The 13,556-nt window shown below is 39.5% G+C and overlaps 1 protein-coding gene across 3 annotated transcripts in view; it reads left to right on the top strand.

The window, feature by feature from the left end:
- Positions 1 to 13,556, top strand: part of ANAPC1 (anaphase promoting complex subunit 1) — a 107,776-nt gene that overhangs the window by 87,650 nt on the left and 6,570 nt on the right. For all 3 annotated transcript variants that reach the window (XM_079792791.1, XM_079792790.1, XM_079792792.1), the window contains 7 exons: positions 2,175 to 2,261; positions 5,227 to 5,344; positions 6,237 to 6,314; positions 7,679 to 7,746; positions 9,115 to 9,253; positions 11,088 to 11,174; positions 12,758 to 12,853. In XM_079792791.1, the coding sequence (XP_079648917.1) occupies positions 2,175 to 2,261; positions 5,227 to 5,344; positions 6,237 to 6,314; positions 7,679 to 7,746; positions 9,115 to 9,253; positions 11,088 to 11,174; positions 12,758 to 12,853 (673 nt within the window). The remainder of the gene's footprint in view (positions 1 to 2,174; positions 2,262 to 5,226; positions 5,345 to 6,236; positions 6,315 to 7,678; positions 7,747 to 9,114; positions 9,254 to 11,087; positions 11,175 to 12,757; positions 12,854 to 13,556) is intronic.

Raw genomic sequence — 13,556 nt, 5'->3', positions numbered from 1 at the left:
TCCCCTTACCCCAGCCCCATTCAACCTCTATTCTTCTTTGTTTCTTTTAATTTGTCTACTCCATATTGATTTATCATTGTGATCCTGAGGCCTTGGTCAGTTTTGTATGTTGTAGTTATCTCCTCCTACTCTTTAGCTTGCCTTTTAACTCTCTTAATGATATCTTTTGATGAGCAGAATTATTATTTTATGATTTGTACTTTTTGTCCTATTTGTCTTTCAGAAGTTTTTTTAGTTTTTCTATTCATTAGGATTTAAAATCTACCTGGAACTGATTTTTCTGCATTCCCCCCACCCCTCAACTGATGGTCTAGTGTTATTGAGAAGTTTTATATTTTTTCACTCTTCTGCAGAATCACCTTTGTTATAAGTGTTCGTATACTTGTGTTTATTTGTGCGCTGTTATATACGATTGGTCTATGTATCTAACTTTCACCAGTACCACACTGTCTTAATTATTGTAGTTTTCTAATAGTTCTTGATGTATGGTAGAGGAAACCCTCCAAACTGGGATTGCTTTCTTAATAGTTTATTTTTCTGTTCTTGGCGCTTTTCACTTCTGTATCAGTATTGGAATTTGTGATTTTCACACTAAATAAGCTGATAAAATGTTGATCAGAATTGCACTGAGTCTCCGTGGGTTTGGAAGGAATGGAAATCTGTTACAGTGTTGAGTCTTCCAGACTGTGAATGTCATGCACCCTTGCACTTAGCTCTAGTGTGTGTGATCTTGGTTCACTGACATGCTTTCTAAAGTCACGTAGGTTTATTTGTCCTCTTCTTTAAGACTGAACTAAACATTGGAACTCGCCTTTCCAGAGCATAGTTGCCTGCCCTTTTAACAGGCTTTGTACACTTGTTCTTTCTTTAATTGTATAGAATTAAGAATGGCTGTAGAAATATTAGTATAAAAATTCTTATTTTATGATTCTTGAAATACTTTTTTCCTTTCAAAATGAGACCCTACATTAATTTTATTCTCTTATTCTATGCCATCTTTCATCATTCTATACTGTACAACCCTACTTGGTCTTTCATGTTAAGTAGGTTTTCTCCCACTCTACCTCTGCTCTTCTAGTGATTCCTGGTCGTTTCATGGTTATGTGTACTCTGTGACAACATTTATGTTTATAATACAGCTACACCCTTACATTCAATGTCAAAATTCCTGTCATTAATGGCCAACATTTGGATTTTAGTTTTATTGTAAAATGGTAAAGAGAAAATGGCCTGTTTTATGAACCTGTCAAATATTTTCTTAAATTTTGAAATTTTTTCTTTCTAAATTCATTAAATATGTGTGTATGATAAATGCTAAGTTCTTACTTGATACCCTAATTTAAAGATAGGCAGGAAAAGTGATTGGGATGTGTGTGTGTGTGTGTGTGTGTGTGTGTGTGTGTGTGTGTGTATGTATGTGTATGTATATTGAGTAGCTTCAACAGTGGTTTTATGTGATGTCTTGTACCATCTTTATTTCAAAATATTTGTAAGAAAAACTCCAGAACTTTAGACTAACCTGCCTGTTTGCCATGCTGAATGTGAACATTAAAATAATTTGGAAGATTTTACTTTACTAAGAGTATGTGGCTTTTATAAGATAAGTTTGTTATCATTGATAATAAAAGACCATTTATATTTTGAGAAATAGTTGTTTATACAATCATTGCAACTTTTTATACTAACTTTTTTCTTTTTCACTTAGTTAAATATTCTAAGGAAATGCTCATGCTTTACAGAAATAAATTTTAGATACCCAGTAAAAACCTTGTGTATTTAAAAGTAATATTCATAATTTTAAAAACAGGTATTTATAAAACTGGAGAAGAAAGGGGTGTACTTTATGCATGACTTTTTAAATGTCCATAATCTCTAGGATTGCATTCATGGTCCACAGTACAATGCTATTTTAGGTTAAAGCTTTGCTTATTAGTTCAAATTTTGTAATTTAGCATTTGTGGGATATTGCTTCTGCTTTAAATAGTGCATGATCTTGAGGTGGTTTGCTTACTTACTGAGAAGTGAAATGTTCACAGCATTGACATGTATTTTCAAGGCCTTGCCTTCGGTATGCCTTGCCACAATAAATACCCCAATTGCCTCATTTTCAAGAATGCCATGAAAGTTTGACAGTATCATTAATTCTGTCTGTACTGCCTGAATTTATCTTCCAGGTACTCGCTGAGCACCTCAAACTCCTCCATCGCTGCTCTCCTTTGTGCCCTTTACCCACACTTCCCAGCTCACAGTACTGACAATCGGTGAGTCCAGTAATTCTGACCCACATGATCTCTCTGCAACTCTCTAAGGGGATAATTTGGTCGTGTTTTGGTTCCAAGGACTCGTTTCCAAATTAACTTTATTGTGTTCTTGAACTTAGTTGTCTTTCTGGCTATTTTTTAAAGTTTCATTTATGAAGTATTAGGCCAGAAGAGAACTTTGGACATCTGATTATTGGTTGGTCTTTCATGGTTCTCCAACCACTAGAACTGCTCTAGACCCAGAAGTAGACTGACAAGGTTATCTTTAGGGAAAATTTAATCAAAAGATATAGCCAAGAGGAGCTGAAGATGATACATTTTGTGCTATAATTAATTCCAAGACAGAAATTTGTCTGATTTAGTGGCAGTGTCTACATGAATACTTTTTTTCTCTTTTACATGAATACCAAGAAGTTTTGTATAAATGACATGAGGACAAGAAAAGCAAAATGCAGCAAAAAATCAGTCAATTTAAAAGTGGTAGTGAGCAGTAAATCTTAAACACATAGGAATAGTCCGACAATACAAACGCTTTGCCTTGTGAGCAGTAAATCTTAAACACATAGGAGTAGTCTGACAATAGAAACGCTTTGCCTTCAGAGCACAAGAAACCAATTTCTCTAGATATCAGGTACGGCATGGAGTAAGGGAGGGAAGTAGCTGCTTGCATCCCAGTGACATCTGAGATGACCAGTATGCTCAACTGAAGGCACCCCAGGCACCCAGGGATGAAGCCTCATTGTGGAGCAAAGCCATCATTTTAAACAAGCCCACACTTTAATGATAGGCGGCGCATAAGAACATCATTGTTCAACTGGTGGCCTGGTGCACGAAATTCCTGCATGAGGGGAGCAGGATTCCCTCAGCCCAGCCTGCACCCGCTCCAATCGGACATCCCTCTCGCAATCTGGGACCACTGGCTCCTGACCGCTCACCTGCCTGCCTGCCTGATCGCCTTTAGCTGCATATGCCTGCCTGATCGCCCCTAAATGCTCTCCCCTACCGGCCTGATCTCACCCCCAACTTCCCTCCCCTGCCAGCCTGGTTGCCCCCAACTGCCCTCCCCTGCCAGCCTGATCTCGCCTCCAACTGCCCTCCCCTGTTAGCCTGATTGCCTCTAATTGCCTCTGCCTCAGTCCTCACCACCATGGCTTTCTTTGGAAGGAAGTCGGACGTCTGGAAGATGGCAGTTGACCTGGTCTAATTAGCATATTACCCTTTTGTTAGTATAGATAGATTATATAGGATAGGTTTGCTTAAATGGGGGCAGAGGGGGAGCTTTTTTCAGCAGGAGGAGATGCTCTTGGCAGACAAAAATACATAATCCCTATATCTGGACTGATAGCCAGCCATATGCACTATACTGCCTAACTGGTCATTAAAAAATTGAACTGCTTTCTTACAGCTTACACCAGGGGTCCTCAAACTTTTTAAACAGGGGGCCAGTTCACTGTCCCTCAGACCGTTGGAGGGCCGGACTATAGTTTAAAAAAAATTATGAACAAATTCCTATGCACACTGCACATATCTTATTTTGAAGTAAAAAACCAAAATGGCAAAAACACCCGCATGTGACCTGCGGGCCATAGTTTGAGGACGCCTGCCTTACACCAATCACCAGTTGCCCTTAAAACCCCTCCTCAGCCCCCACCTTAGGTTCTACCTTCGCAGTTCACCCAGATTAGGTTCTGGTTGGTCCATTTCTATGCCAGTCAGCGTCAAAAGCTCCGCCTCCTAGGCAGCCATTGGCTTCTCACAGTTCACCCAGATATGGTTCTGATTGGTCGGTTTCTTTGTCAATTGGCATCTCTGGGCCTATCTCCGGGCCTTATCAGAGAGGTGGGGCTGATAAATAGTCCCCGCGGAGGCCCAGAGAAAAAGAGACACAAGGTCTGATCAACAGCTGTCACGGAGGATACAGATCAGACCCTGCTTTTCTCTCCAGGCCTCTCTCCAGGCCTGATCCGCAGCCCCCTTGGCAGTCAGTGCTGGGTTGCATTGACTGCAGGAGTGATTTATGGTGTTTGGTCGAGCCTTCGGTCGTTTTGGACGTCACGGACCCTGGGTTTTTATATATTAGGATTACTATAATTTAGGAAAGACGTTTAACTTGTTATGGTCAGCTATTGGTGAGAGTATAGTGGAAAACCACACATATTACTTGTTATGGTATAAGTTGGTTTAGCTATTTAAAAAAAGCAATTTGGTGTTAAGCATTCAAGACCTTTATGTAACTGATAAATAGTTTTTTTCTAGCCATGATTGATGTTATTTCAGATAGATTTGTAGGGTGGGTAGATCTTGGTGGGAAAGGGGAGGGTTATTGTTATAACTAAAATTTAAAAATAATGAGGTTTCGTTTTATCCTTTTTTTCTGGGATCTTGAAATATAAAAATCTTTTTGTGTGTTTAAATTCTAAGATATAAATTTTAAAGTTTCAATTTTATTTTTTTTAAACTCAAAGAAAAATGTCATAATGTCACCCATTATTTTTTGGTGTAACATCCTTGTAGGAGAGCTTTCCTATCTGGGGAAAGCTGGCACTCTTTCTTCCTCCTTTCTTCCCTACGAGTGCTTAAGGAAAAAAATAAGAACTGCAAGTAAATACCTTGGGAGGTGAAAAGGGATGCCTGTGTTGAGCAGCAAAGGATATTTGAGGACTAATTTTCTAAATGATCAATTTATTACTACATATTTTCATGTTAGATAAATTTTATAACCCTATAAAACCTTATAACTGGAAACTCAAATAAAGAGTTTGTTGGTAAAGAATCAAATATCTATAATTTCTAAAAGAATTTCTCCATGACTTTTTAATTGGATTTCCTTATTTTCCTTCAGTATAATTGTCATTGGAAGAGAGCATGCTAGCGTCTTTCTGGTTCAGCTTTTCGGCCATAGCAGAGTGTAGAGCTCGAGCTGTTGTCACCTGTTGGTTACCTCCTGTTTGTTTTCTGTGAACAGGTATCACCTCCAGGCTCTGCGGCACCTGTATGTGCTGGCTGCAGAACCACGGCTGCTGGTACCTGTGGATGTGGACACAAACACCCCCTGCTATGCCCTCTTAGAAGTTACCTATAAGGTAACACTTTCATCTGCCATTTGTTTGTAATTTTACAACTACTCTTTCATCTTTCCAGGTCAAAATATTTCCGAAGTGTCCTTTAAAAAATGACAGTAATGAGTTGAACTCTCATAAAAACTGAAGCCTCTACAGTTCTCACACATCCTGCCAGCCAGCCAGGCTCATTTACAGTCCGTGAGTCTAAGATCTTAGAGATTAGCAGCTACTCTTTCATCCTCAGAGCTTGTTTGAAAGTGTCCCTATGAACTGTATGTGGCTGATGGAAAATGAACCGAGTTGGAACTGTTCTAAGATTTGTTAGCAAAGTGTGTTAAAGCCCACAGTCTTGTATTTGGGCTGAGATATTCCAACCGCAGGTACATGGTCCCAGCAGAGAAGACAACATGAGGCCTGTCAAGGGCAGATTGGCAGTATTGCCAGCATTGGAGTGCAGCGCTCTACATGATAAAAGTGATGTTGGACCCATAGTGGGTTGTTGGCTTGTGCCCTTTGACATTTGAGTATCAGAGGATTTTATGCTCTTTGAGGGAAGGAGAAGTGTAGAGTGGAGATGTTTCTTCTTTGTAGCTCCCCTTAACTCAGAGAATTTCAACCAGTGTGCCACAAGAATTTTCAAAACATTCAATACCTGACTATTTAGTCAGGTGCACTGACCTCTTTTCCCTTAGATTGTCAAATTTTAAATATGACTACAGCCATTACAATAATAGCAGTCTGGGGTGAACGAATAAAAATTATACCTATTTTTTTGTCAGATTGGCAAGAAATGTATGTTTTGGTGTGCCATAGAATTTTAGTAAATAGTTTATGTGTGCTACGAGATGGAAATGGTTGAAAATCATTGCCCTAACTCCATAGTGAATGTGGCTCTTCTCTTGTAATTTTGAAGGGCACTCAGTGGTATGAGCAAACCAAAGAAGAACTGATGGCTCCCACCCTTCTTCCTGAGCTCCATCTTTTAAAGCAGGTAAGTTGGATATGATTTAGGGATATCTATCCAAGGGATAAGGTCAACCAGAGCAGCATAGCATAATAGATAGCTAAACAAAATCCTTTGCTTTCTCTGTGGTTTTTGTTTTGTTTTGTTTTCTTTCCAAATGAGCAGATTTAATTCCGGGTGGTACAGAATCAGAATAGAAGACTGAAGAACACATTTTGGCAGGATTCTGGGCTGGGTTTATTCTAACCGCACAGCTAAGGTTGAAATGGTAGAGGGAGAAGAACTAAAGAGCCACTGCATGGTTATTATTTACTAGAGGCCCAATGCATGAAGATTCATGCAAGAATGGGCCTTCCTTCCCCTGGCTACCGGCACTGCCTTTGCTCTGGCCCGGAGCCGCCTTTCCGCCTTCCCTCTGTCCAGAGCCGCCTTTCCGCCTTCCCACACTGCCCAGAGGCCCGGAGCGGCTGGGGCAGTGCGGAATTCCTGCATTCCGCCCCTGGCTGCTCAGCACCCGTGTATGCAAATTAACCTGCCATCTTGGTTGGGTTAATTTGCATACTCCTGATTGGCTGGTGGGCATTGATCTTTCTCTTTTATTAGTGTAGATTACAAAAGTTTATTCTCAAATGTACTACAGGCTCCAGTGAACACTTCATTCTAGCTATAGGTGGCAACAGATGTTATGACAGTGAATCCAGATGTTAAAACAAATGGAGTTAAGGATCACCATTGCCCTAGGCATAAGGAGCAGCTCTTTTTTGCTAGATTTCTTTTTAAAAAAAACATGTTCTTATTAACTTTTTAGGGAGAGAGAGAAACATCTATAGAAACATTGATCAGTTGCTTCCTGAACACTGACTGGGGTTTGAACCAGCAACCTGGGTATGTGCCCTGGCCACGAATAGAACTGGCAACCTTTTGATGCATAGGATGGTGCTCAACCAACTGAGCCACACCAGGGTTTGCCAGATTTTTAAGTTCTATCTGTATCCAGGGGACCTTTCCCACAACGTTTGATTTTTAGCTCCTTGAGTTTCTTCACCTTTTTTTGCTTCTGCTTGAATGCCTTGCCATCCTCATCCATCTCCTTGGCCTGCTTCTTGCCACCTTCATAGCCAGACATGGTGCCTACTACCCCTTTCCTGCTTTCTGCAGGAGTTAGAAAAACAGTCCCAGGAGGTGTCATGGGGAGTTGGAAGGTCTTTGCTGGTAGGTTAGCTGGCCTCAGAACATGACTCACAGGCACCTTTGGAAATGGAGTTTGTTAACCTTAAAACATCTCTCTCTAGTCCAGTTATTCTTATTTCTTCTGTGAAGCATGGGTTTCATTTTGTTAGACTAGCACTTTTTCAGCATTATTTTGGCTGTATTTATATTTGTCTTGGCAGATTAAAGTTAAAGGTCCACGATACTGGGAACTGCTCATAGATTTAAGCAAGGGAACGCAGCACTTAAAGTAAGTATATTCAATTTCTCAGACATATCTGTAAAGTGAATAGAAGCATATGGGAAGACATAAATTACAGATGATTATCTAGAATAGTTCTTGTCATCCTTTGATCTCACCTAGAACGATATCTTTGAAACATTTGTGTTAGCAAGTGAAAATTTTAATTTAGAAATAAAACCTTAAATGTTTGTTTATTCATTGAGAAACTTTAAGTGACTTAAGTTGGGGCAGTAATGGAACTGTAGTTGGAGCAATCATGAATGATTTAGTTTAAGAAAATAAGGCTGATGTGTATGCTCACAAAGGGAGCTGATGTTTGTCAGATGACAGTTTCTGTTGCATCTCTTTACCTTCTCTTGTTAGATTGTATTCTAAAATTTAGCTTATGATAGATTGGTTTTGAGTCGAAATCATATGTAAGTAATTTTTTAATGAATAGAGAATCCTATATAATAAAGAGGTAATATGCAAATTGACCATCATTCCAACACACAAGATGGCCGCCCCCATGTGGACACAAGATGGCCGGCAGAGGAGGGCAGTTGGGGGTGAGCAGGCCGGCAGGGGAGGGCAGTTGTGGGTGACCAGGCTGGCAGGGGAGGGCAGTTGTGGGGGACCAGGCCTGCAGGGGATGGCAGTTGGAGGTGATCAGGCTGGCGGGCAGAAGCAGTTAGAAGCAATCAGACAGGCATGCAGGCAAGTGGTTGGGAGCCAGCCGTCCTGGATTGTGAGAGGGCAGTCGAACATCCCTTGAGGGGTCCCAGATTGGAGAGAGTGCAGACTGGGCTGAGGGACACACACCTCCTGCCCCCCCATGCATGAATTTCGTGCACCGGGCCTTTAGTATTAATATAGTAGTTTTATACCTATGGCGATATGTGAATTAAGTCTTTATATTTCCAGAAAATTTAACAAGCTTGCAAAAGTTTTTATAATTTAGTCTCATTTTCCATCTCCTACCAAATTTCTATATAATAGCTGTATTCTGTATTGTTCTGTCTTTAGATTTGCAGTATTATTTTCTTTTGCTGCACACCAGTCAGTAGTGATTTGGTACTTCTGTGTCCTACGCATAGGACTAAGGGATATAGTGAACATGAAGACATGTCACATAAAATACTGCCTTTGAAGCTCACTCATGAGTGGACAACTTATTTAACAAGTTCCATGAATCTAGACACCAAAGAAAAACAGAACTTTATTTTGGCTTTCTCGTAGGGACTGATTTGATTTTAGACACAGTAAATAATCATATATCTTATTGGAAACTGGTAAAGATTTCATCTCATGGGAACATGGTGTTGGGAAACATGATGTTTCCAGCAAGAGCTGCCAGTAATACCTCATATTAAATTCATTCTTGTTTCCTTTCAGGTCAATCCTTTCCAAGGATGGGGTTTTATATGTTAAGCTAAGAGCAGGCCAGCTCTCCTACAAGGATGATCCAATGGGATGGCAGAGTCTGTTGGCCCAGACTGTTGCTAACAGGAACTCGGAAGCTCGGGCTTTCAAGGTAGTGTGGCTTGGTAAAAACTGAAGGAGAGGGAAGAGTTCCACATTCCTCTAACCCACCTGAAAACATACTTCTGTGATAGCATTGATGGTATGGTTTAGATAGATCTGCTTCCTCTCATCACTGCAGATTGTAAAGAGTGAATGACGCCTCCGCTGCTTTAAGTGGCACCCAAGTAAAATATGGGCCATGCGCAGGACTCTAAGGATGATTCACATCTCATGGCAAGGGTAGTCACAATATATCTTAACACTATAGAAATATTTAGTTTAATAATTTCACTTATTAATCCTCCACTCTGTCAGGATTTACTTAATTCATGACAAAAATATAAAAATATTTTTGCAGGATCCACTTACTAGTAGTACCATTTTTAAACTTGTATTTGTTGTTTGTTGCTTATATCTTGGTGAAGATAAAATGGTGACAGGTTTAGCCTTATTTCATTGGCTTTATCCCCCAAGTATCTGAATGCTAATATTTGGAATGAATAAATAATTAAAAGGTATACGAAGCAATCTCATTCCCATGGGGCCAGTACATATTTTGCTGAAGTCAAATAAGCTTCCATGCTAGAAATATGTTCCATGATCTACCATCAGAATTTCGGAATTTAACCCAGTTTTCAGGAATTCCATGAACAAATATGTTTCTACGGGAGATACATTAGAAGCCTTGTAAACTAGTCAGGACCCCTAAGGATAGTTACATACAGCAAAATATGGCATACAGACTAGCTCAGTGGCAGCAGAGGACTAAGTATTGGTCTTTGTTTTTCTAAGTAAGGAGATAGCAGTTTATTTTAACTCAACTCCTATTTCTTATTTCACTTTAGGTCAGTTACCTATGGCTAAGTACAATAGTTCCCTAGGTTTAAATAGATGTAGTTAACATCAGGGAATACTGTTTGGCAGTATTTGGTAGGTTGTCTAAGAAATTCCTTTGTAGGACTTTTAGACAAAGTTTAACTTAATTTATTAGCACTATTGCTTCTTATATTAATTAGAGCCCATCTCAAAGACCCTAATCCAGTTTGTAAAGAAAATAGGTACATTTAGACTTGCATTTGAATGGGAAAGTGTATGACAATTAAAGACATCTCAATTTTTTGCCTGCTGGGAGTTCAGAAGTAAAATATAAACCTTAGTGGAAAATGATAAAATGGTAATATACATTCATATTCTGTTTTCAGTATTGAACCTTGGGAGATATTCATTTCTTTTTCCCTTCTAATTTTTTTTATGTTGGAAACTACACATAACATAAAATTTACTATTTTAACCTTCTTTAAGTGTGCAGGTCAGTGGTATAAGTACATTCATATTGTATAGTCATCACTTCCATGTCTCTAGAACTCTTCATCTTTCAAAATGGAAACGTTGTATCCAAGAATAACTCCCCACTTTCCACCCCATCCCCAGCCCTTGGTAACCTCTATTCTACTTTCTGTCTCTATGATTTTGAAGACTTATTATCTCATGTAAGTGGAATGATGTAGCTAGTATTTTTCTTTCTGCAAGTGACTTGAGTGGCATTTTTCCCCCATACCTTTTCAGTAACAATCTAGTTTGCTTTTCAGTTAGTCAATGAATGAGGTGAAAGCCTTTTTTGGGGGTGAATTGTGTAAGCAAGACCTGTTTATTATTGACCTTTTGATTTCTTATAACTTCTGAGAACAGGTTGATGAAGCTCTAGCAAGTTTGTACAACCTCGGGTTTTGTGGTATTATTGAAGAAAATGAGGTAGATTTCTTAAAACTGCATACGTTACCATTTGAAGCATAAAGGACATAATCCTTTGATCTTATATTTCTTGTCGTTTGTTTAATTTTTAGCCTGAAACAATTTCAGCATTCACTTCTGATCCAGCACTTCTGTCATTTGCTGAGTACTTTTGCAAACCCACTGTGAACATGGGTCAGGTATGCATTACATGATTTGTTTAGCTTCAAGACTAGAATTTGTTATTATGTCTACCTATGGATGCCACCAAGAAAATCTATAGTACCTTTATCAATCTTTGACATTGATGACATGCCTCAGGCACTTTAGATGATTTTTGCTTGGCAAATAATAGATTTTTACATAGTCTAAAACTATAAAATTTAGTAATTTCCTACCTTGATAGAAGAAGCAATTAAAAATTTCTAAGACACTAATTTTAATAGGTGATATAACATCCTTATGTCCATTTTTATACTGATATATGTTTTCAGTGTTTACAAACCTTCTCTTATATTTATGTAATTTATTTCTTGTGTATTTTATAACCCTTCTGTCTGTTGGCCATAAAACTGTTCTCTTCAGGATTCACAGGTTGCCCAGATCACTGATTTATTCAATCATTGCAGATGACAGACTGGATGTAGAATTAGATGATCTGGGATTGATGGCCAATTGCCAGTCAGAGTGTGTGTGGCCTTAAAAAAATTTTTGACCTCTCCAAGAGGCAGTTACCTCATTTGTAAAAGTGGGATTATACGAGAACCTACCTTACATTCTTGTTTAGAGGGTAAAGTGGAATAACCTGTACCCTCTGAATCTTTACTGTATACAGGCATACATTGGAGATTTTGTGGGTTGGGTTCCAGACCACCGTGATAACCCATGTGCCGTGGTGACTTGGGTCTCAACGTTATGCAGGTTGTCATATCTTTGCTGGAGGAGGGTCTTGTGTTCAGTTCATAAAAAAGTGCAACATGTGAAGTGCAGTAAAATGAGGGATGCCTGTATTAGACACTCTGCTCAGTACTTCATGTAATTTTCTCATTTAATTCTCACCCTGAGGGTAGGTACTTTATCATTCAGGGTTTACAGATGAGGAAACTGTCACTCAGAGTTGTCACATGCCCAGGATCACAGACTGGGCATTGCACCAAAGGTCACAGGACTCTGATGAAGGCTCGTGTGTGCCCTTAATCTCAGCTGGATGTGACATAGCTGCCTCCCCCAGACTTGTTCCGCTTAGTGTTTCTACTACATTTTTGGGTACTGGGTTCACTTTTTGGATCCTGCCCTTGCCCAAGGATTGATTCACTTCTCTCCTTCATAGCACTTACATCCTTAACTGTCCCTTGGGACTTAATTTTGGTTGTATTTTATTGATGTTTAATGTTGCTTGTGCTGTGATTTTATTAAGATCCAGCTGTTGACCCTTTTCTGTCATTCACTGCAGAGCTTAAGAATGGACCATGTAGCCTGGCCAGTGTGGGTCAGTGGTTGAGCATTGACCCTATGAACCAGGAGGTCACAGTTCAATTCCCTGTTAGGGCACATGCCCAGGTTGCAGGCTCAATTTCTGGTAGAGGGTGTGCAGGAGGCAGCCAATCAATGATTCTCTCTCATTATTTATGTTTCTATCTCTTCCTCTCTCTTCCTCTCTGAAATCAATAAAAATATATTAACAACAAAAAAAGAATGGGCCATTTAGTTGGTATACAGTTGTTTTTTATTTGATTCTGGAATGTACATTGATGTGCTACAAACAGCTTCTAATTTTTCACAGAAGCAGGAACTTCTGGATCTGTTTTCTTCAGTGCTCTACGAGTGTGTTACTCAGGAGACCCCGGAGATGCTGCCTGCATACATAGCAATGGATCAGGTGTGGTTCAGAAACCTATTTCACTTCTAATGAGACTTATTCTGAACGGGGGGAAAAGGTTCCCAGTGTTCTTCTTTTTACTTCTCTGCATTTAGAAATTCAGAAAATGAAGCTTTATCAAAGTTGAAAGCTCTATGCTTATCAAAACTCAGCATTTTTTATGACAGCAGTGCCCTCTATGGGCTATCTTACTCCAGGGTTCCCATTCACCTTGTGTGGTCTCTGGCCTCCCCCCTGAGAGCCTCTCCGTGGAGGAGACTGCAAGTGAGCAGTGAGTGAACAGACTGTGCCTGCTGTTGGCAGTTGTGTGCCCACCTGTGAGGTGAAGCTAGCAAAAGGTTACAGGACCAGTTTATAGTTTAGGGAGTTGAAATTCATTTCTAATTTGTGTGTGTGTGTGTGTGTGTGTGTGTGTGTGTGTGACTGCTGTTTTAAAAGGGGCAGTGCAGGAAATGATACTTGACAGCTTTCCTAAAGGATCGAAGTAATTGATTCACTCTGGGTTATTAGTAACACATAAGGCTTTTTCGTAGTGTATCTTTCAGACTCAAATTTGCAGTTAAGCTAAGCCAGTAGTTTTCTAACTTGGCTAAAATTTATCTGGGAAATCTTAAAAATACAGATCTCAAAGCCCATTTTATAGCTACTGGGTCAGCTATAAAGGGCTCTTCAGGTGAATATGAGACAGTGAGTTCACAGATAA

Source organism: Cnephaeus nilssonii, assembly GCF_951640355.1.
Source record: "Cnephaeus nilssonii genome assembly, chromosome: 15".
NCBI lineage: Eukaryota > Metazoa > Chordata > Mammalia > Chiroptera > Vespertilionidae > Cnephaeus > Cnephaeus nilssonii.
The sequence above is the reverse complement of the archived record's forward strand: the minus strand, read 5'-3'. Positions and strand labels throughout refer to the sequence as shown.